This window comes from Numenius arquata, chromosome 3 (assembly GCF_964106895.1).
Source record: "Numenius arquata chromosome 3, bNumArq3.hap1.1, whole genome shotgun sequence".
NCBI classification, from domain to species: Eukaryota; Metazoa; Chordata; class Aves; order Charadriiformes; family Scolopacidae; genus Numenius; species Numenius arquata.
This window is the reverse complement of record NC_133578.1, coordinates 3,126,293-3,146,319: the sequence shown is the minus strand read 5'-3', so window position 1 is coordinate 3,146,319 and position 20,027 is coordinate 3,126,293. Positions and strand designations below refer to the sequence as shown.

At 42.8% G+C, this 20,027-nt stretch overlaps 1 protein-coding gene across 1 annotated transcript; it reads right to left on the bottom strand.

Moving 5' to 3' along the window:
• Positions 1-455: 455 nt before the first annotated feature.
• ORC4 (origin recognition complex subunit 4) lies at positions 456-19,843 on the bottom strand. Its single transcript, XM_074144804.1, has 14 exons — positions 19,775-19,843; positions 17,701-17,772; positions 16,390-16,466; positions 14,552-14,642; positions 12,562-12,637; positions 12,075-12,160; positions 10,271-10,319; positions 9,597-9,748; positions 7,452-7,625; positions 7,026-7,112; positions 2,976-3,084; positions 2,191-2,286; positions 2,038-2,105; positions 456-738 (listed from the first exon to the last, which is right to left on the bottom strand). The coding sequence occupies exons 2-14, from the start codon at positions 17,755-17,757 to the stop codon at positions 550-552; spliced, it is 1,311 nt and encodes a 436-aa protein (XP_074000905.1). The 5' UTR covers positions 17,758-17,772; positions 19,775-19,843; the 3' UTR covers positions 456-549.
• Between the last annotated feature and the right edge of the window lie 184 nt (positions 19,844-20,027).

The following is a 20,027-nucleotide window of genomic DNA, read 5'->3' as shown; positions in this document are numbered from 1 at the left end:
GAAGCAGCAGAGAAAGCAAAATAAATAAAATAGGCCTTTGACAAGAGAGCGGCAAAGGGCTCCCGCGTCTGACCCACCGGCGCTGGGATTTCCTCAGCTTTTTTGACCGGCTGAAGCCACGGGGCTGCTCAAACCGTGGATTCTATAGTGTAGACTTTAAGGTAAGAGCGATCTGACTTACTCGGGACAGAGAAAGCAGCATCCTGCTGAAATGTCCCTACTCCGGCCACCAGGCGGGACCCAGCGCTTCCTGAGCGGTGCGGCACCAAACCTGGACAAACGTAGACATCGTGCCAATAAATAGCATTCCGTACCTCCCGTAGGGATCTTCCTCTCGAGCAGCTGTAAAGCCCGGCTCTCACCCTGCGGCGTTAATGACTGTGGCTCTGGGACGGGGTTTCAGAGCTGTCCCCGCGCAGGGAGACACGGCACCCGTCAGAAATCCATCAGCAAATCAAGCTTCTTGCAAAAATTTATTACTCTGCACCCCCTGCCGTGGGGGAACACCACGTTCGGACGTAGAAAGTGTTGTTCCGAGCTCCGGGAAGTTCACAGCCAGCTGAGGGAGGAGGCCGCCCACTGCTTGACGTCTGTGGGGCAGTTGGGATACGCCTGCAAAGCGTCCATGATCTGGTTGTTGTCCAGAAGCAGCTTCATGAGGAGGTACTCCTTCTGCACGCGAACAGAGGGCCTTTCCAGCGGCTTCACTAATTCCAGCTGGATCAAGTGTTCAAACGCCTTAAAAACAAAAGAAAAAAATCCATCAGGAAAGGGGAGATAATGGCATTCCGCTCCTTTTGGGTGAACGCTGGGCCTTGGGTTCAGTTAAGGAGCTGAACCCGCAGCAGGATTATGGCCAGGGCCTGGCAAAACGACGCTACTGAAGAGACAGGCCAATGGCCCCGGTGGCCACTGGGGATCAGGATGGCAACCAAAATACTGATTTTCAGTCTGCGCTTCGGAGTGTAGTTGGTTGAGGCAAAACCAGCTCTATTAAGCAGTGTGCCCAGGTGGCCAACAGCATCCTGGCCTGTGTCAGGAACAGCGTGGGGAGTAGGACTCGGGAGGTGATGGTCCCCCTGGACTGGGCACTGGTGAGGCCCCACCTCGAGGGCTGTGTCCAGTTTTGGGCCCCTTCCCACAAAAAAGACATTGAGGGGCTGGAGCGGGTCCAGAGAAGGGCAACGGAGCTGGTGAGGGGTCTGGAGCACAAGTCTTGTGAGGAGCGGCTGAGGGAGCTGGGGGTGTTCAGCCTGGAGAAAAGGAGGCTGAGGGGAGACCTTCTCGCTCTCTACAACTCCCTGAAAGGAGGGTGTAGCCAGGGGGGGTCGGTCTCTTCTCCCAAGGAACAGGCGATGGGACAGGAGGAAACGGCCTCAAGTTGCGCCAGGGGAGGTTCAGATTGAAGATTAGGAAAAATTTTTACCCTGAAAGGGTTCTTAAGCCTTGGAATGGGCTGCCCAGGGAAGGGGTTGAGGCCCCATCCCTGGAGGTGTTCAAAAGGCGGGTTGACATAGAGCTTAGAGACATGGGTTAGTGATGGGTTTTATCAGAGTTGGGTTGATGGTTGGACTGGGTGATCTTAAAGGTCCCTTCCAACCTGGACAATTCTGTGGTTCTATGAAATTGATGCCATAAACCAGTCAGAGCTACTGGCATTAAGAAAAGCAGGGTTTTTTTTTTGGATGTGTTAAGATTAATTAAAATTTTGGAGACACGACTTCTAAACAGCAGAAGTGAAGGAGCTGAAGACACCTCCACGGAGACACAAATCCTTCTTTTCGGAAGCCATTTCTGATACCATCATTCTTGCCCAACACCAGTCCTGAACCAGTTAAAGAGAGTCCTTCTCCTGGTACTAAACTCTTCCACGTGTAATTAGTGACCAGCTGGGCCCAGCCTCGAGCTCCCCCCGCCCAGGGAAGGTGGGTGCCCAGACTCCCCTCTACCACCCAAACCACGCACTAGAGAAAACCCCAACATCTAAATATCTAAATACTTTACAGTTAAAAAAAAATAATTACATTTCAGGCTTACCTTCATGACAACCGGCTTCTCAAAGTTGTACAGACAATGCGCCTTCCTTTGTATGAACTTCTGGAATTCTGTGTCAGTAACAAGGGAAAAAAAAACGTTAGTAAAGGGGAAGGAAAGTGATTTAGTGTTTTTAAGTCCCTGCGTTTCTCTCACCGTTGTAAACCATCTGGAAGTTAAACGGTTCTCCTTCATAGACATCGTTTAAGTGTTTCATAGCTATAATTAGGCAGATTTCCAGGACAGACAAACCTAGAGGGAAAGACAAGAGCTCTAAATATTTCTCTTCAGCATATCGGAACCACAAGCAGTTCCCATAACTGTCTTTATTGCTCCATTTTGATACGCTGCAGCCTCACCTATTTGCGTTACGGATCCTCATCGTGTAAAAAACCAATAATCTGGAATTGGAGAGGCCAGATAAGAGACGATTTGTTTTCCAGGTATTTGAAGCAAGAATGGTAAGAAATAGGCTGCTTCCATCAAAAAGCGAGATATTTAAGTATAAAGAAACCCCATCGCTGCGGAACGTACAGCGTGACAGAGAACGCTGAGGAGCACCAAGACAATGTCTGTGCTGCTGTAGAGCGCGGCACGGAGTGCGAGCGTGAAGAGGTCTTTCACAATTCGAAGCTAAAGAAGTGTCAGAGGGAATCGGCTCCACGGTGCTAAAGGAGACAACGGATAACCCCGGGGCTGAGCCAACCCAAGTGTGGGAAATCTGGAAGCCGTGAAGAAGCTCTGGGCTGAGTTAATTTTTCCTGATCAGGGAAGCGATTCCTCCTGGAACTCTTATTTGTGCAGATGGATTCCCTGTGCAGCTCGCACCAACAGGGGACACGGTGCCACACGGCGTCCCTTACACCAGGAGGGTCTCAGGGAGGGACCTGACACTGCCACACTCCTATAAAACGTTTTTTGGGGAAAAAGCTGATCTTTACCGTGCACGATATTTGCTTTTGAGTCCATTCTGATCTGCTTGCTCACTTCTTGAAGGTCTGATGCAGTGATAAGCGGGTGATGCACGGTAACGTTACTTACAGCAAGCATCTAAAAATAAAGCAGAAGACACTTTTCATTTAATTACTAATTACCAGACATACTTTCTACTTGGAGATGGAATGCAGAGGAACAGATTTCCCCTGGAGTCACCTACTGGAAAGAAACAGCAATGAATAAACCCTGCACCCAGAGTAGGCTCATACGGAAAACCTGGTAAATAGCCGATAGCTACAGCTACAGTTTGCCAGGAAGGTTTCCCAGGCTTAAAACTTCATCTCACTGGAGGCGATAAACGCTCATTAACTTCTTTATATTAATTTCAATGGATTAGCATACTCCAGTGATTGCTGTGAGAATGGCTTACAACTGTTTTAAACACCCTCGTGTCACTGGAAGCGTCTGATGGCACCTCTCAGTTCACAGAGCACGAGTTGCCCCCCCCCCCCCAGACCCTGGCTAAAGTCCCCCCCTCGTTAAGACTTAAATCTTTAACAATCTTCAGCTGCCTGTCACAGAAAGTGAGTTTTGAACAAGCGGAAGTTAATAAACACACAGTTAACTGACCTCCTCTGACACCGCTTTCTTTCAAAGCTATTGATTATCCACAAGCCTTTATACAGCAGAAAAGCTATTTATTTTGTCCAATTAATTGAGGTCTTTCCCTAAGAACATCCAACGCTATCTACCACCAGCCTTCTCCACTCCTCTTACAGATGTCAACTGAGCAGCCTCAAAGAGCTGCACGATCATTCCGGCTTCCAAAGGTACAGGGTGAGGGTTTATATTATAAAGGCCAAAGGGAACTGGGATAGGGAAGAAGGTGAGGTGTGAAGAAACAACAGCCTCGAGTCACTAACGGAGTTTGCAGAGGACATCAACTTGGGTGGGATGTTGATCTGCTGGAGGGTAGAAGGGGTTTGCAGAGGAATCTGGCCAGGCTGGATGGATGGGCACAGGCCAATGGGATGAGGTTCAACAAGGCCAAGTGCCGGGTCCTGCCCTTGGGTCACACCAGCCCCAGGCAGCGCTCCAGGCTTGGGGCAGAGTGGCTGGAGCTGCCCGGCAGAAAAGGGCCTGGGGGAGTTGGTGACTGTGGGCTGAACATGAGCCAGCAGTGTGCCCAGGTGGCCCAGAAGGACAACAGCATCCTGGCCTGTGTCAGGAACAGTGTGGGGAGTAGGACTCGGGAGGTGATGGTCCCTCTGGACTGGGCACTGGTGCGGCCCCACCTCGAGGGCTGTGTCCAGTTTTGGGCCCCTTCCCACAAAAAAGACATTGAGGGGCTGGAGCGGGTCCAGAGAAGGGCAATGGAGCTGGTGAAGGGTCTGGGGAACAAGTCTTGTGAGGAGCGGCTGAGGGAGCTGGGGGTGTTCAGCCTGGAGAAAAGGAGGCTGAGGGGAGACCTTCTCGCTCTCTACAACTCCCTGAAAGGAGGGTGTAGCCAGGGGGGGTCGGTCTCTTCTCCCAAGGAACAGGCCATGGGACAAGAGGAGATAGATACCCTCAGGTTGCGCCAGGGGAGGTTCAGTTTGAATATTAGGAAAAATGTTTATGCTGAAAGGGTCATGAAGCCTTGGAATGGGCTGCCCAGGGAAGGGGTTGAGGCACCATCCCTGGAGGTGTTCAAAAGCCGGGTTGACATAGAGCTTAGAGACATGGGTTAGTGATGGGTTTTTATCAGAGTTAGGTTGATGGTTGGACTCGATGATCTTAAAGGTCCCTTCCAACCTGGACCATTCTATGATTGTGTGGAAAGAAGGAGAGGAAACTTGCTAAAAGACTTGTTGAATTCTCCCAAGCTTTTCAAGGTTCTGCCCCACACCCCTGAGGTGCTGCAGCATGGAACAGAGACTGTTTCCAGTGAAATCCCGTGAGTTCATCTGACAATGCAGAGTGATGGGGAGCACTAAGTGTAATTTAAAAATAGATGATCAATGAAATCAAGTCCTTGCTACCAACAAGTAGTTAAAAAAAAAGTAATTAGCAAGAGTAGCTCCAAACTCACCACCAGCACCCTCCTGCCCACCGCAAATGGCAGACTCCTACAGATTTTTCAAAATTAAGGGAAAATTCATCCCGCAGGGCAATTAATCCACACTTCAGCTAATACAGAAGAATGACACAAGCGCTAGGATCTGTATTATGTACTTTTATGAAGGAAGATGAGTTCACAAGAGTGAAAAAGCCCCATTCTAAAGGAAAAAATTCAGAACACGCTGAAGAAAACAATGAGGAAGTTCTGCCTCAGCTCTGGCAGACCTCGGAGCTATTCCGAGAGCCAGCAGCTCTTCTTCTGGCATTCATTCAAACCACAGAGACAGAATAAACTAGAATTTAACAGACAGAAGAAACACAGAATAAACTGCCATTAAACTAGAAATAATTTGCAATCTTGTAACGCGCTCAAGTCGACAGAGGACTACCGAAAAGAGGGCTCTGATCACGCTGTGTGTTTCACAACTGGAGCAGGGAGTCTGTGATCTTGTTTTCAGCGTCTATAAACTCAGTGCTGGGAAAAGCTGCCAGCGCTAAAGAGTCCAAGAACAGCCCACCACGGAGCAGAAGGTTAAATCTGAATGTTTGCACAACGCAAAGCAAGCAGGTACATTTAGTGGGCTTTTCACACTGCATATAGATATTTTAAGATGGTTAAATAAGTGTTAGTTACCTTCTGTAATGAATGATATTCATGACAAGCTGAGAGAGTTGGGGGTGTTCAGCCTGGAGAAGAGAAGGCTCCAGGGAGACCTTAGAGCCCCTTCCAGTCCCTCAAGGGGCTCCAGGAGAGATGGGGAGGGACTCTGGATGAGGGAGGGGAGCCATAGGAGGAGGGGGAAGGGTTTGACCCTGACAGAGGGGAGATTGAGATGAGATGTGGGGAAGAACTTCTTTGCTGTGAGGGTGGTGAGAGCCTGGCCCAGGTTGCCCAGAGAAGCTGTGGCTGCCCCATCCCTGGAGGGGTTCAAGGCCAGGCTGGACGGGGCTTGGAGCAACCTGGTCTGGTGGGAGGTGTCCCTGCCCAGGGCAGGGGGTGGCACTGGGTGGTCTTTAAGGTCCCTTCCAACCCAAACCATTCTGTGATTCTATGATACCGCATTCATGTTATCTGTGTTAAAAAACAGGAGTGAGGGAGGCAGATTAGTGATTCAGAAAATTCATTTTCTGAATCATTAGAGAATAAAAAACAAAACAAGAAAAAAAAGACACCCTCCAAGACTGACCACACGTTAAGCTTTAGCTCATTTGTCGTGATAGGAATGTCGTGAGGAAGTTCACTGTCAGCATTTCCTCCTACTTACCCAATACAGAAATTTCTCAGACTTAAGAGGGAGGCAGGAGTCTAATTCTTCTCCCCACAGTGAGAAGGCTTCCTTCTCTCCCCCGAGATAACTGGGAAAGGCTGAAGCTACCAAGCACAATTCTGAAAGCTTCCCCAGGCCCTTGATGCCAATTAACTTCCATCTCAGTATTTCCAGGGATTAGTAGCCTCAAGCTTCCAGCACCTCAAGATTTAAAAGATTAAGTTGGCATTTCCTGGACGAGTGTCACAGTAACAGGATGAATTCAGGACAGCATCTGGGCTACCTGAATTGCTCCATACGTGGAATGAGCTCTGGGAAACAAAGTGGTGCCCAATCATATAGTTCATAACGAATCTCAGGAAGGAAAGCATATTTTGAAAGTATTTCACCTACAGTTTTGCTTGGTAAATGGAAAGACTTGGCAAAAGTTATTTTAAATACCAATAACTCACCACCGTTTTAATTAATCAGTAGACCCTCACAACGTAACCACTACAGAAATTGGAACTACTCAAATTAATTAGTAAGGCATGGACTGATTAAGTATGCAAGAAACTAGTACTGTCAAAAGCTGCTGAATAAAAAGATGTTTCACGTAAAGCTCAGGTCACTGGCTTGAAAAACATGAGTGTTGTTCACAGATTATTGTAAATCAAGAAGATCTTATATCCGTACCCAAATACCTACCAACAGCAAATGGAGGGAGCGCAGGTCTTTGGTGTAGTGGAAAAGGTCCTGCAGGATGTTTTTCACTGTTTTATCCTCTGAGAGATGCTAAAATAAAATAAAAAAAAAAAAAAAGTGATATTTTAATCATCTCAGCAAATAATTTCATTCTCACCTGAAAAAATACCAGCTAAATTTCCGAACGAGCTCAGCTTATGCTGGACAGTACGACTCTTCTTGTCTAACCTTCATTGCTGGTCTTTTTTGTGACACTTTTAATTTTATCTTCAGGCTTCAATAAGCAAAGATTCTCCACTTCCATTGACATGGATTTATTCCATCTCAAACAGTGAAAGGAAATACTTGCCTCAGGTAAAGGCTTTACGCTTAGAAACTGGACTTACTTTAGAAGTTTTACTAAAGCCAAGTATAAAGATCTTTAAATACCTGAACATTATTATTCCATGTTTGTGCAAAATACTCATCAGAAAATTCCGCAGGAAGAGAAAGCTGTTCCTTGAATATCCTAATGTATTGTTTAAAATCAAAGGAATTCATCAAATATATCTGTCGGTGCGAGAACCTTGATTTTACTCTCTTCTCCAAGAGCTCCAGGATATCCTTGGGAAAAGAAACAAAAAGTAAAAATCATAATTTAAACAAGCAGATGTATTTAGTGCATTCTTTGCTACAGTAGCAACTACAAGAGAAAACACCAAAGTAAATCATGTTAAAAAACCCAATTATTAAATTCTCAGGCTTAAAATGTTCTACCGAGACCTTTGCTAATTATTATAATTGACGTGCCTTGAAATGCCTAACAACTAGCCATTTACCCAAAGCACGCGATGCGCTACATCACGCAGGGTAATTAGTTGCTAGGATACCCAGCAAAATTTTTCCATACATTATGTAAATATTTCAGTTACTTAAGTCTGCGTTCAAGATGCCTAGAGCCCTGATAGGCTGAAACAAGTTGTCTGTTTAGTAGATCCGGAGGTTGGCAGCTGTCATTTCACCTGCTGTTTGTCAAACTGGAAGAATTCAGCTTAAAAAAAAACCCTTAAGAGCCAATATTTATCTTCTAAGATTGTCACACGGCACTAAGCAAACCTGCCACAGAATCACAGAATGATATGGGGTTGGAAGGGACCTCTGGAGGTCTTCTAGTCCAACACCCTGCCAAAGCAGGTCCACCCAGAGCAGGTCGCACAGGAACGTGTCCAGGTGGGTTTGGAATGTCTCCAGAGAAGGAGACTCCACCACCTCTCTGGGCAGCCTCTTCCAGGGCTCTGCCACCCTCACAGCAAAGAAGGTCCTCCTCAGGTTTAGGTGGCACTTCCTACGGTCAAGTTTGTGCCCATTTCCTCTTGTCCTGTCCCTGGGCACCACTGAAAAAAGACTGGCTCCATCCTCCTGACACCCACCCTTGGAGTATTTATAGGCGTTGATCAGATCCCCCCTCAGTCTTCTCTTCTCCAGACTAAAAAGACCCAAGTCCCTCAGCCTTTCCTCAACAGAGAGGTGCTCCAGGCCCCTCATCATCTCTGTAGCCCTCTACTGTACCCTCTCCAGCAGTTCCCTGCCCTTCTGGAACTGGGGAGCCCAGAACTGGACCCAGTGCTCCAGATGGGGCCTCACCAGGGCAGAGCAGAGGGGGAGGATGACCTTCCTTGACCTGCTGGTCACACTCTCCCTGATGCACCCCAGGATGCCATTGGCCTTCTTGGCCACAAGGGCACATTGCTGGCTCATGGTCATGAAGCCACCAAGTTGTTGGTTGAAGAAAATACAGAAAAGCAATACTCTGGCATCAGAAACAAGCTTTGGGTTTTGTCCTTTCAGAGAAACACAATACTATTCCCCTACTTTTTACTGGGAGAGAATGATTACACTCCCAGTTTCTAGGAATTTGGGGTGGATCACTATTTTTAAGGGGTTATTGCGTGGTGGTTTTGGTGGTTTTACTTGCTCTAAGGAAAGGCTTGAAGAATACTGACATTCCTCACCAAAAAGAGAGTGAAAACAGTAAATAGAGAGCCAACAGAGCAAAATACAAAGACCCCTTTCAATTTAAAAGTCATGTGCAACAGGGACCAGAGATTTTTTTAAAAACTAAGAAGCACCAGCAATCACCATGACCATGACACAGCCTCTCAAGACTTTACCTTAATTACATTCAAAAGTAGAGCAATACAGGGTTCTAAATAATGGGTGATGAGGATACCAGAGTCAGGACAGTAATAAAGCAAAAGAAAAGATTGTAATTTACTAAATCAACTGTTAAGTAGTCTATTAGCTTCCATTTGCCCAGCTAAATATCCCCTAAACCAAATCAACCCCAGATGAAGGCTTTGATGAAAGATTTTAATTATCCTTCTTCTTGTCATAACCCAGCTATCTTCATCACCAATGCATTTTATTGAGCAAAACAGTAACATTTTTATAAAGCATCCACAGTGTTAGAAAGTCATTACTTCACAGTATACACATAATGTGTCCACAGTTCCCTACGACATCCTACATTCCAACTAAGATAAAAGTCTCTTTAAAACAGCTAAAAACTCTGACTGAGAAGGTGCAATTTCTTACCTGTCTACACGTAAGCCCGATAACCGTTACCGGGGTCTGTGCTGACTGAGATATATCAAAGAGGTTATAGAGCAGCGTCTGGTTCTTGTGATGAACAAACAAGTCAAATTCGTCCATTATGAACAAGACTGGACAACTGCTAGTTCGATCTCCTGAGAGAGCAATTTAATTTTCAAAGTTAGTATGTTAACATCAGCAGAATTCCATCTCTACAGCCTTTCACACTTCCCAGTTTTAACAATTTACTTACTATCATTTCGCTTTTAACTAAGCCCTCCTTTCACACGTGTACTGCTGCAACAGTAAAAACAAAAATACACTGAAAAATGAGGAAGGTTTTGTATTCTGCCAAGCACCATTTCTGGTTGCAAGGGAAGGCAGACTTCTAGGGCAATTTTTTTTAAAAACTCACTATTTTTAATATCTTCAGTCTGGATAAAAGAATCTGTCCTTCACAGCTGACCATCACATGCAAAGCTTTACTGTATCAGTTATGTTAGCTCTATGTTTGGTTACTATTCCGTATTTTTTACATTATTTTGTAAGCATGACACATTCTTGAGCTATATTTCTTCATACCACTTGTACAAGTAGATGAAGAAACATCTATACGATAACTTTTCAGTGAAGTGACAAACACACACAGTTTCAGAACAGGGGCTACCAGCGTTTACCTTTCCTTAAAGCTTCAAGAAGGAATGCAAGATTTTCAGCAAAACTGCCCTACAAAGAGAAGAAAATGCTTTCACAAAAGATTTTCAACGTCATTTTCAGAACTGTGTAACTACATCAAGTCCAGGCATGTAATGAAGTCCATTTCCTTCTAAAACCCTGCTTTCAAAACCAGTCCATATTTGAAAATTTACAGCGTTATTCCATGCTGTATAATCATAACCTCTTCAGGACAAGAAAACTGATATTTAACTCTACATTGATCCACTTCCAGTCTGAAACCCCCACACTAATTGCCTCAGACAGGCAAAAATTAGTGATTGGAAGAATTTCTACAACCAGCTAAGGTAACAAGTAGCTTTATCTTTCCTTAAATAGCTACTGCATACTCATTTTCCATCTACACACATGCAAAACCTGCCACCTAATGTGACAACAATCAGTATGCAGCGTTTTTAATTTGCAGCCTTATTCGATAGATGAAAGCATCAAACATTCACGACAGAAAACAATGAATTGCTATGACCATCCTGCGCCAGCGACACACACATTTATTTACACGCTCTGAAGCGCACAAGTTGTGAGATGGGAAATGACAATAACTGAAGACCACAAGCCCTGTCAAAGAAAGCAGAAAAGCCAATTTACTCTCTGAAGGTGAGCTGCAGAAGCTAAAAAAGGAGAAGTTTCTATGGACAGAAATAAGGACATTCCTGCTAATCAGTATGTTTCCGTGCCCGTGTGCAACCGAAGGGATTAGATGGCGAAGAGTTTAAAGTAGTTCTCCATAATAACTTAAATGGGGAAAATTACAGGGATACTAAGCATATTTTAAGACTGGTTTTGCCTCCAGCATTTTTGGTAGTGGGACTGTGGACCCCGAAAAGGTTGTTCTAGTTCTCTGTTGAAAAGACAACTCATTCAAATGGCTAATGCTGAAATTAAATACTTGCTATTTCCTTTGTTACTGCAGCTGTATTTGGGGAAATTTTAGCTCACCCAGAAAGGGTTTTCCATTCTCTGTACCTAAAATCATTTGGGATAAGTGAGAAACCAAAGCACAGCCTAAGCAGCAAGTCATTTCCAAAAGATAATAAAGCCTAATAACTACAATCTACAATTCATCTTGCATTCCAGACTGCCTCTAACTTAGTTCTCAGGTTTCTCTTAACTAAAGTAGCAACAACTTATCTCTTTAGCTTTCCAAACACAACTGATGAAAATAAACATCATTTATTGAGGTTTCACCTTTCTCCCCTCTCATAATTCTGCTTTAGCCACTTGCATCGGTATGACACGAGTTACACGCAAATGAGTGAAATTTAATCCGAAGCACTTCCAATTATTCCTTTTATTACTGACTTTAGTACAAGTGTAAATGGGTTTCTTATCTTTGGGAAAAGGTCAATAGAAGCAAGTATTTTAAAAGAAATTCAATGCAAAATGAGAGCTCTGGGAAGCCTGGACAGAGTTCCTTATTGACATAGAAAATGTGGCAAATATGCTAAAGATACTGCTTTCCAAAATACCCTCAGCACTTGTGTAGAACACACCAATATTTGTTGCTGTGCTTCAAGTGCTTGTAAACCAGGGTCTTCACAGGTAAATGCTGCCACAGTTCACTACTGCCACCATTAAAAATTTTAAAAGAGAAAGTTTTGAGAAGACTGAACCAGCCCATCGCAATTTTGCTACTAAACTCTCCAAGTCCATTCAGTCTTAACAAGCTGCATCCTATAAAGCTAGTTTTCCAGGCAAGGATTGTTGAGGGAGATAAGCGAAGAGTATAATAAAGTTGATACTTACAAAAACTTTATCCCCAACCACATTTTCCAGATGCAACTGCCTGGTGATCTCCTTCAGGGCCACTTTATCATCAGTCTGCAGAAGCCCTGAAAGCAAAATGATTTTTCATGAAGAACCAGCAGGTCTCCTTCACTCCAGGAGGCCACATCTACAGCCACAAGAAACTTACCCAGCAGCTTCTCTCCATTTTCAGCCTTTTCAAAAGTTAATACTAGGCAGTATTTTGCTACATGGAATAAGCGACTTAAAACAATTCATTCACAACTGAACTGATTTTTAACATTTTGAAAAGTCATTAGAAGCAAACAAGTCCTCTTTATACAGAGGGATACAAAAGGTGGTGTTTTGGGCATCACAAACAAATGTGTTCATGATCAAGGCTTGATAACAACTGCTGGAACTGAAAATTTTTGTTCAGGACACAAAATATATAACAATAAATATAACTGAATATAACATAACATCAGAATAATGCTGTATTACTTGCCATTCAGTTGAACTTCCAAGAGGTTCTCTCTAACTTGTTTCATTTCCTTGAGCTCTTTTAAGACATGATTTAATAACTAGGAGAAAAAGAAAACCCCATGAGTTCTTTACAAGAAGATTTATGTATTAACAGTAAGAAAAGTGTACAAATGGATATTATCAGATAGGAAATGGTATGTGCAGTTTCATCAGGTGACATTGGTTTTGAGCATTTTTAAGACTAAAATACTAAAACAACAACTTCACATTCACTATTGTGACTGTAGCGATCACATTTGTTCACTCTGCTGAATTATTAGGGAAAGAAATATAAAAATAATTCCAGTATTTTAGTCACTAATTTTGGGGGGTAATAACTACTGCTTTTGCCTTAATCAAAAAAAGCTTAAAGAGTTTGAGACGTGACAGAATTTGTCTCTTGACTTAGTATAGTATACAGTTTCATTAGATGCTGTAGAATAAAAATATTTCCTTTAAATCTTTAAAGACACTATGCTTATTCTTTTCCTGTTGAAGTTCGGAAGCATGAGACAATTAAATTGCACATAATTACATCAAGTACTGCTTATAAAACTTAGGGGTCCCAAATTCACAGTCCATCAAGAACTTGCTCTTGGTAGAAGTCATAAGGAATGCGTATTAAAAGACATACAGATAGATGAAACGTTCACTTGAGGTAGAATAAGAAAGCCATTAATTTCTCGTACGCCATTTGCTTACTTATATCCTGGCAGGAAGGATCACAAATTGTCATCTTTGCTATCCTTATGTAAAAGGTTGGGGTGAAAATTTAAACTTTAATTAAGTAATAAAAATAGTCTTGAGTTTTGATGACAGAGGAAGGTAACAATACTGACTGATTTTGAAATGCAAAACAAGAAAGCCATCAACAAATTGGCTGAAGGACTGGTGTCAGCTGTATCAAGGATATGTTTACCAGCTATTAATTTATTTCTATTCAACTGTATTTAAAAGCTTGAAGGCCACTTGCTTTAGCACTTGGGAAGACTTCCAAAGTAATTTGTGTAATTTTTCAATCTTGAGTACTATTTGCAGTAACAGCCAGCCAACCTATTTATCATATTATATAAACACGTAAACATAAAAGACTTAAGTGTTTGCATCATATTAAGGTATATAACACTTAAGTTAAATGTCATCCCTTCACATGCCTCAACTAAAAGAAGTTCCTTTAAAAATACAAAACCTACACTTGTTACAAACAAACTAAAACCGCCAGACAATATTTTACCTGCTAGAAATTTAGGTAACAATATTCTCTGACACATGTAAAACAGGATTAAGATACCTTACCATTTTCTATGTAAAAGCAGCTATGTAGAAATCCACTCCTTAGTCTATTCCTTTTACAGTTTTTGGATGCCTTTTCAGTCATTTTTACAGCTGGGGCCCAATAGCAATAGCAGGTTAATTTTTAAAGAATAAAAATAACAGGGCATTAATTGCCAATATTTACTCCTCTGTGGCAAGAACTGTCACAGAACTGTAATAGGAGAAATGCTGAAGGAAGGCAGAATCTATGATGTAGTCAGATCACTGAATGACAAATGCAACTTGTTCTGACAAAATGATTTCCATTTTACATGTTTTGAGTACCTGGAGCATGTCATGAAAGCTGGTGAAGACATGCAAAGGATTCCAAACCCATGCACACTCCTGCAAGTCATTGTAAGGACAGACAGCTACATGTTTTTGTCAGCTGCATATGAAGCCATTCTATTTTACAAATTCACTAGGAAACTCAGCATTTGAAAAATGTTAGGAAACCAATTTCTCCACATCGTTATTCAACAGAATCACCTCACAAGAAGTCCTAGAATCTTTTGAAATTCTATGTAAACAGTTAGCAATCCCCTCTTTAAAATCAAGCAGAGATGAAAATTTAGCTCCGAAAGCTCCCAGGACTTCGGTGAGGTCATCTACGTCGTGCATAATTTGACCTTGTCTAGATTTTTAATACGTGTTTATACCGCAGTCTTTCCTGATCCTCGGGGTCCAATAACAAGGGCAGAATTACTTTCTCCATGCACAGTAGTTCGTTTCAGCAGCTCCAGCAGATGTCTGTGTTGACAACAGCAATAGGTTAAAAACTTCAAACCAGACAACATTCACTGAAACTATGGAAAATTGAAAAAAGTCTTTAGAATATAAGAGAAAACTTGATACGTTTCAACTTGGTCTCAGAGCCAACACTCAGGGCATGCAAAATGTAATACAATAAAGTACAAAAGGCTGAGTGATCAGAGCTCTTAAAATATTTTAAAATATTAAAACATGGAGAAGTCGGGACTATCACTAATTCATAAAGTTCTACAATTCTCCACCATGAAAGGACAGACTTCAATAATAATTTCTTTCTTAAAAAAAAAAGAAAAAAAAAGAGATTGCTTTCTGTGATACCACTCTAGATCACGAAAAAGGAAGACTGGCAAACATATTGAAGGAAGAACTTGACACCTGTAAAAAAAAAATTAATAATCTAGTGGAATATATTCATTTTGACAATCTTCATAAAACTGATTATATCCTAAATTTAGGCATCCAAAGCTTGTGAACAGTAACAGCAATACTGAACTTCCAGCTCATATTCTACTCCCACCGGAAAGAAGGAACAAAGAAAAACTCTAAATTATCTCCAGATAGACTTATCACGTAATACCACTGTTAAAGTACTTATAAAAAATACTGACAATTCCAATACCCGCTTGTTTACAAATGCATACATTTAATATGCTTTTTTTTTTTTAAACTTAGAATATTGACATCATGCTATCGTTTCTAAAAGAGTAATAAAGTCATCACTGAACAGCTGTAGCAAATCCCAGTGGTTTTGTTCGCTATTTGAGAGTTAACCACAGCCAAGAGCCCTGATACACCTTGAGAAGGAAAAACTAAAAATTGGGAAGTTCATTGTGTTTTCTCTCCAGTATAATTCATCAACAGCGGCACAGTAAGTAGGAGACAATCTGTAAACTGGTTTTCAGAATTCCAGTACAAAGAGGGGAGGCTTGTTTTGTAGAATACTAACAACATAGAAATACATTTTCTCACAACAATAAACATGTCTACGTGAGCTCTGCATCTATATTACACTACACTTTTTAATAATTGAAATGTTATTTTACCTCCTGTAAGGGAAAGGAAACTAATGCTCACATCAGATGATTCAACTTGCATGAAGTTACTCTTGGAAGAATTGATTATTTAAAACAAGTTCTTTAGGTATATGTTTGTTATTTTCAGAATTTGAGCTGTGAAAGGATTAGTATTAGGATAGTATTATTGCCACAATTGGTCCTTCCTTCCTAACTTTAACCTCTACATCTGGATGACCCCAAGAAGTAGGTTTGTTTTAAATATGGATCTCTACTTCAAGAAACATGATGTAGACATCCAAGGTTTAAGATTTGCTTTTAACACAGCTTACCAATAAACAGGAGAAAATCTGAAGTAAAAATAAAGATTCACAACAAGGGAATTTAATTTTTTGCTTGGTCGGGTCATTAAATGTAGCCTTAGAATATGCACTAAAAGCATCTTTCAGGCTCAAAAAAAAAGTGGGGTTTTTTTTGACAAGGAAGAAGGACAAGAAATCCAAAACTCAGATCCTGACAAAATAGCAAGCAACAGTTGTATAAAAAAAATCTTAACATCTGAGGCAAACAATTTTTAGAAACATTGCGCTGCAAGTCATTTAAGCCTGTATAACTTAGAAAAACAGAGGTAGCAGAAAGTACTGATTTCACCTGATTATTTTTCTACTGTGGTTAAACTAGAAATTCCTTAGTATTTGAGTCTGCTCACTCGCCTGTACTGACGTTCAACCCCAAACAGTCTTCCAGTAGCATAATGGCGACAGAATCTTTCACGTAAAGTTTTTTGCACCTGCGGATACAACACAAGACAGAAAGAACGCTTGGGGCTTCAAACATGAGAATGTACCAAGAATGTAGCTACTGCAATAAAATAATAGTAAAATATACATGTTTCTGTGGTGTTACAAATACTCTGTAACATGTAAATTTTAACTGTCGTCAATGATACAGGATTTAAGTAAGAATAAAGTTGCAGTAAGCAGAATATTTAACAGGTTCTTTTGTAACAGAAAAGAGAACATTAAATTCAACAACAGCAACATGTGTCTTTGGTCTGTTCTGCTACAGTTTCTTTCCTTCCCCCCCAAAGGGATGTTATACCTGTCACCAAAATTACATCAGTAAGTCATGGTTCTAACTTATTAACACAGGCAAGAAAACATTTATTAGCTGACTTAAAAAGTAACTCAGTTATTCACCCAGATCCCCAGGGGGTTGCAGCCTACAGCCTTCGTACATTAAAAAGTATCAAATACATAGTTTCTTTGAAGATTCAGTTCAGATACTTTGTTCCTAAAAGTTTGGAGGGATCGGCAGGAAGTAGTTTGAAACACTACTAATATAATAGTATTCTATTAGTATATGATATACTAATACATTGCTTACAAAGAATGGAATGAAGTCTCTCCAGTTTTAATAAAGTCCTGAAGCCCTTCAAACTGCACAGCGAATACAGTTATTTTAACTATTAATTGGGATGAATTGCTTGGGTTATCTCCTTCTATATATAATCTGCACTGACTTCCGTTTTCCATGTTAAAAACTGTTACTTCAGTTTGGGAATTATATCTTCAATTCCCAAACAGCCAACCTTCAGCACCATAGCAGATTAAAAAATAAACTTGAAAACTGATTTTGCAGCTGCTGTCCTGCCTAATTGTTAAAAAGAAGTCACCTAGATTCTAGTTCACCCTACAAACTAGAAAATAAAGAATCTGATTAGATAAAAATAGATCTATGCAAATCTGTTGCCACAAACGGCTGTAAAAGTGCAAGACCATCCTTTACTGGTTTTATTAAGATTCCAAACAGCAGATCGTTACTGTAACACTTGAAGAAAGCAAACATCAGGTGAGAAGTTGAAAGACAGAATATTAAGACAAAAAACATTTACAGCCCTAGAAATTACATCAAGTACATGCCTTTAACTGGTCTAGTAAAAAACTATAGAATGACATAGGTGGCAGAGGATAGAAAAGTTTCATAACTTAAATAGAAAGTCAGCTATTGAAGACACTACTAACCTCTGAAATGCATTCTCCATTTGCTCCACTGCTCTCCTTTGACTTACGTTTACTCATGGCAGAAGCTTTCCTCTTTAAAAAAGAAAGAGAATATAAAAGTTATACTAAAATGCTCTGTTTTCCAAATCTATTTAGATGTTAGTAAACTAAATTTAGTCCAGCAAACCCAAGGCAGTTGCTCACTTGTAAGAACTGAAGTTGTAATGAGCATCATCTCTTAACTGATAAAGATGTAGTTGTTCATCTTACTAGTAAAAAAAAAAAACACAAAACAAAAATAATAATAATAATGAAAAAAAAAAACCCCACACCAAACCCTGAAGCATTTTTCATTCATTTCTCATTAGATGAAATCCACTTTTACATACAACTTCTGAAGAGCATTTGCTTTAGGATGCTTTTCAACGCAATGCAGAGTAACTAACACAACTAAAATGAAAGCTTTTCTTCAAGTTTTCTTCCCAATTTTTCTAGCAAGTTCTTAACGCTAACATTCCCAAGTGGTATGAATGACATGCCAAGTTTTACCAAGCACAGCCACACGCAAGCTGATCTCACACAGAACCAGGAGTGACACAAGCTCACACGTTTACCCTGCAGGTACATTGTTGTGAACAACCAAAAAGGGATACCCTTCAAGTAAGTCGTACTAACAAGTGACATTTGTACACCTTCCCATCTGACAAACCACCCAGTGCAATTTGTTAGTTTAATTGCCTTTAAGGCAATTTGAAACAAAGGATTTATGTTTCTGCTGCTGAAACAAGCTACAGGCACATGGTAACATGTTAAATCACCACAATTAAGTGTTTTAAGGAACAACCGGCTAATCACAACTGAAACCATGACAGGTGGAAAGAGTTAACTTTTTCACTAGCAGCTGGTGTAGTGCTGTGTTTTGGATGTGGGATGAGAAATACTGTCGATAGCACACTGGTGTTTTTAGTTGTTGCTGGGCGGTCAAGGCCTTTTCTGCTCGTCACCTCACCCCACCCCAGCAGTCTGGGGGGGGGGCACAAGGAGCTGGGAGGGGAAACAGCCAGGACAGCTGACCCCAACTGGCCAAAGGAATATCCCATCCCACATGGGGTCATGCTGAGTGTATAAACCTGGGGGAAGAAGGAGGAAGGGGGGTGACATTCGAAGCGATGGTGTTTGTCTTCCCAAGTCACCGTTACGTGTGACAGAGCTCGGCTTTCCCGGGGATGGCTGAACACCTGCCTGCCCATGGGGAGCAGGGGATGGATTCCTCCTTTTGCTTTGCTTGTGTGCACGGCTTTTGCTTTACTTATTAAACTGTCTTTATCTCAACCCACGAGTTTTCTCACTTTTATTTTTCCAATTCTCTCCTCAATCCCAACCAGGGGGAGCGAGCGAGGGGCTGCGTGGTCCCATCTGCCAGCTGGGGTGAAACCACACCAGCACAGTCACGCTGGCGCAGCTTATAAGAATAAATGCTTCTCTACATAAGCAGCACCAGTAAAAACCCATTCTCCTTCTCTGTGCTGACACAAAGCCTCTGAGACTCGCTCCGCAACAATTTAAGCTTATTTTAAGGCAGCCGTTTCCCGCTTCTCCCGGTTTCGCTCCGTCTATTGTGAGGCCAGCAAGGTGCAGCCCCCTGGCACGACAGCTCTGCCTGCAGAGGTCGAGACTGGCTGATAGAAGACACATAGACGAAGCAGCCACCACGGGAGCGCAGGGAACGGGGACGCCAAGCTGAACCGCAGCCCTTCGGTTAATTAAACCGGGAGCAGCAGGACTACCGGCGGAGGAGCACGCCCCGCTCCCGTTTCTCATGCCGCTTCCAACCCAAAACCTCCCCGCAGCCGTGTTCCGGTGAGGGGGGCCGCTCTCAGGCCTCAGGGCCCGGCCGGCGGCGGCTCCGGGGCCTCCGCAGCCCTCACCCCACCCCCCCCCCCCAACCGGAGCCCTCCAGGGCGCTCCGGGGAAAGGCAGGCAGTGGGGGGGGGGGGGGGGGAGGAGGGTCGCATCCCTCACCGAGCTGAGGCGACAAGCGGCCTATCCCGTCCCCATCTCATCCTTCCCCTCACGGTTCCCGCCGCTCCCTCACCTGAGGCGGCGGATAACCGCCGCGCGCGCTCCCGTCCCGTCCCGTCCCGTCCCGTTCCGCCCCGCCCCGCCCCGCTCCCGGCAGCCCCCGCGCCGCCCGCCTCCCTCACGTGACGGCAAGCTGCTCTGCCCCGCCCCGCCCTTTCCCCCTCACTCACTCACTCACTCACTCACTCACTTCCGCCCCTCCCCGCCACTTCCTTCCGCCCCTCCCCGCCACTTCCTTCCGCCCCGCCGCCGGATCTTCTTCCGGG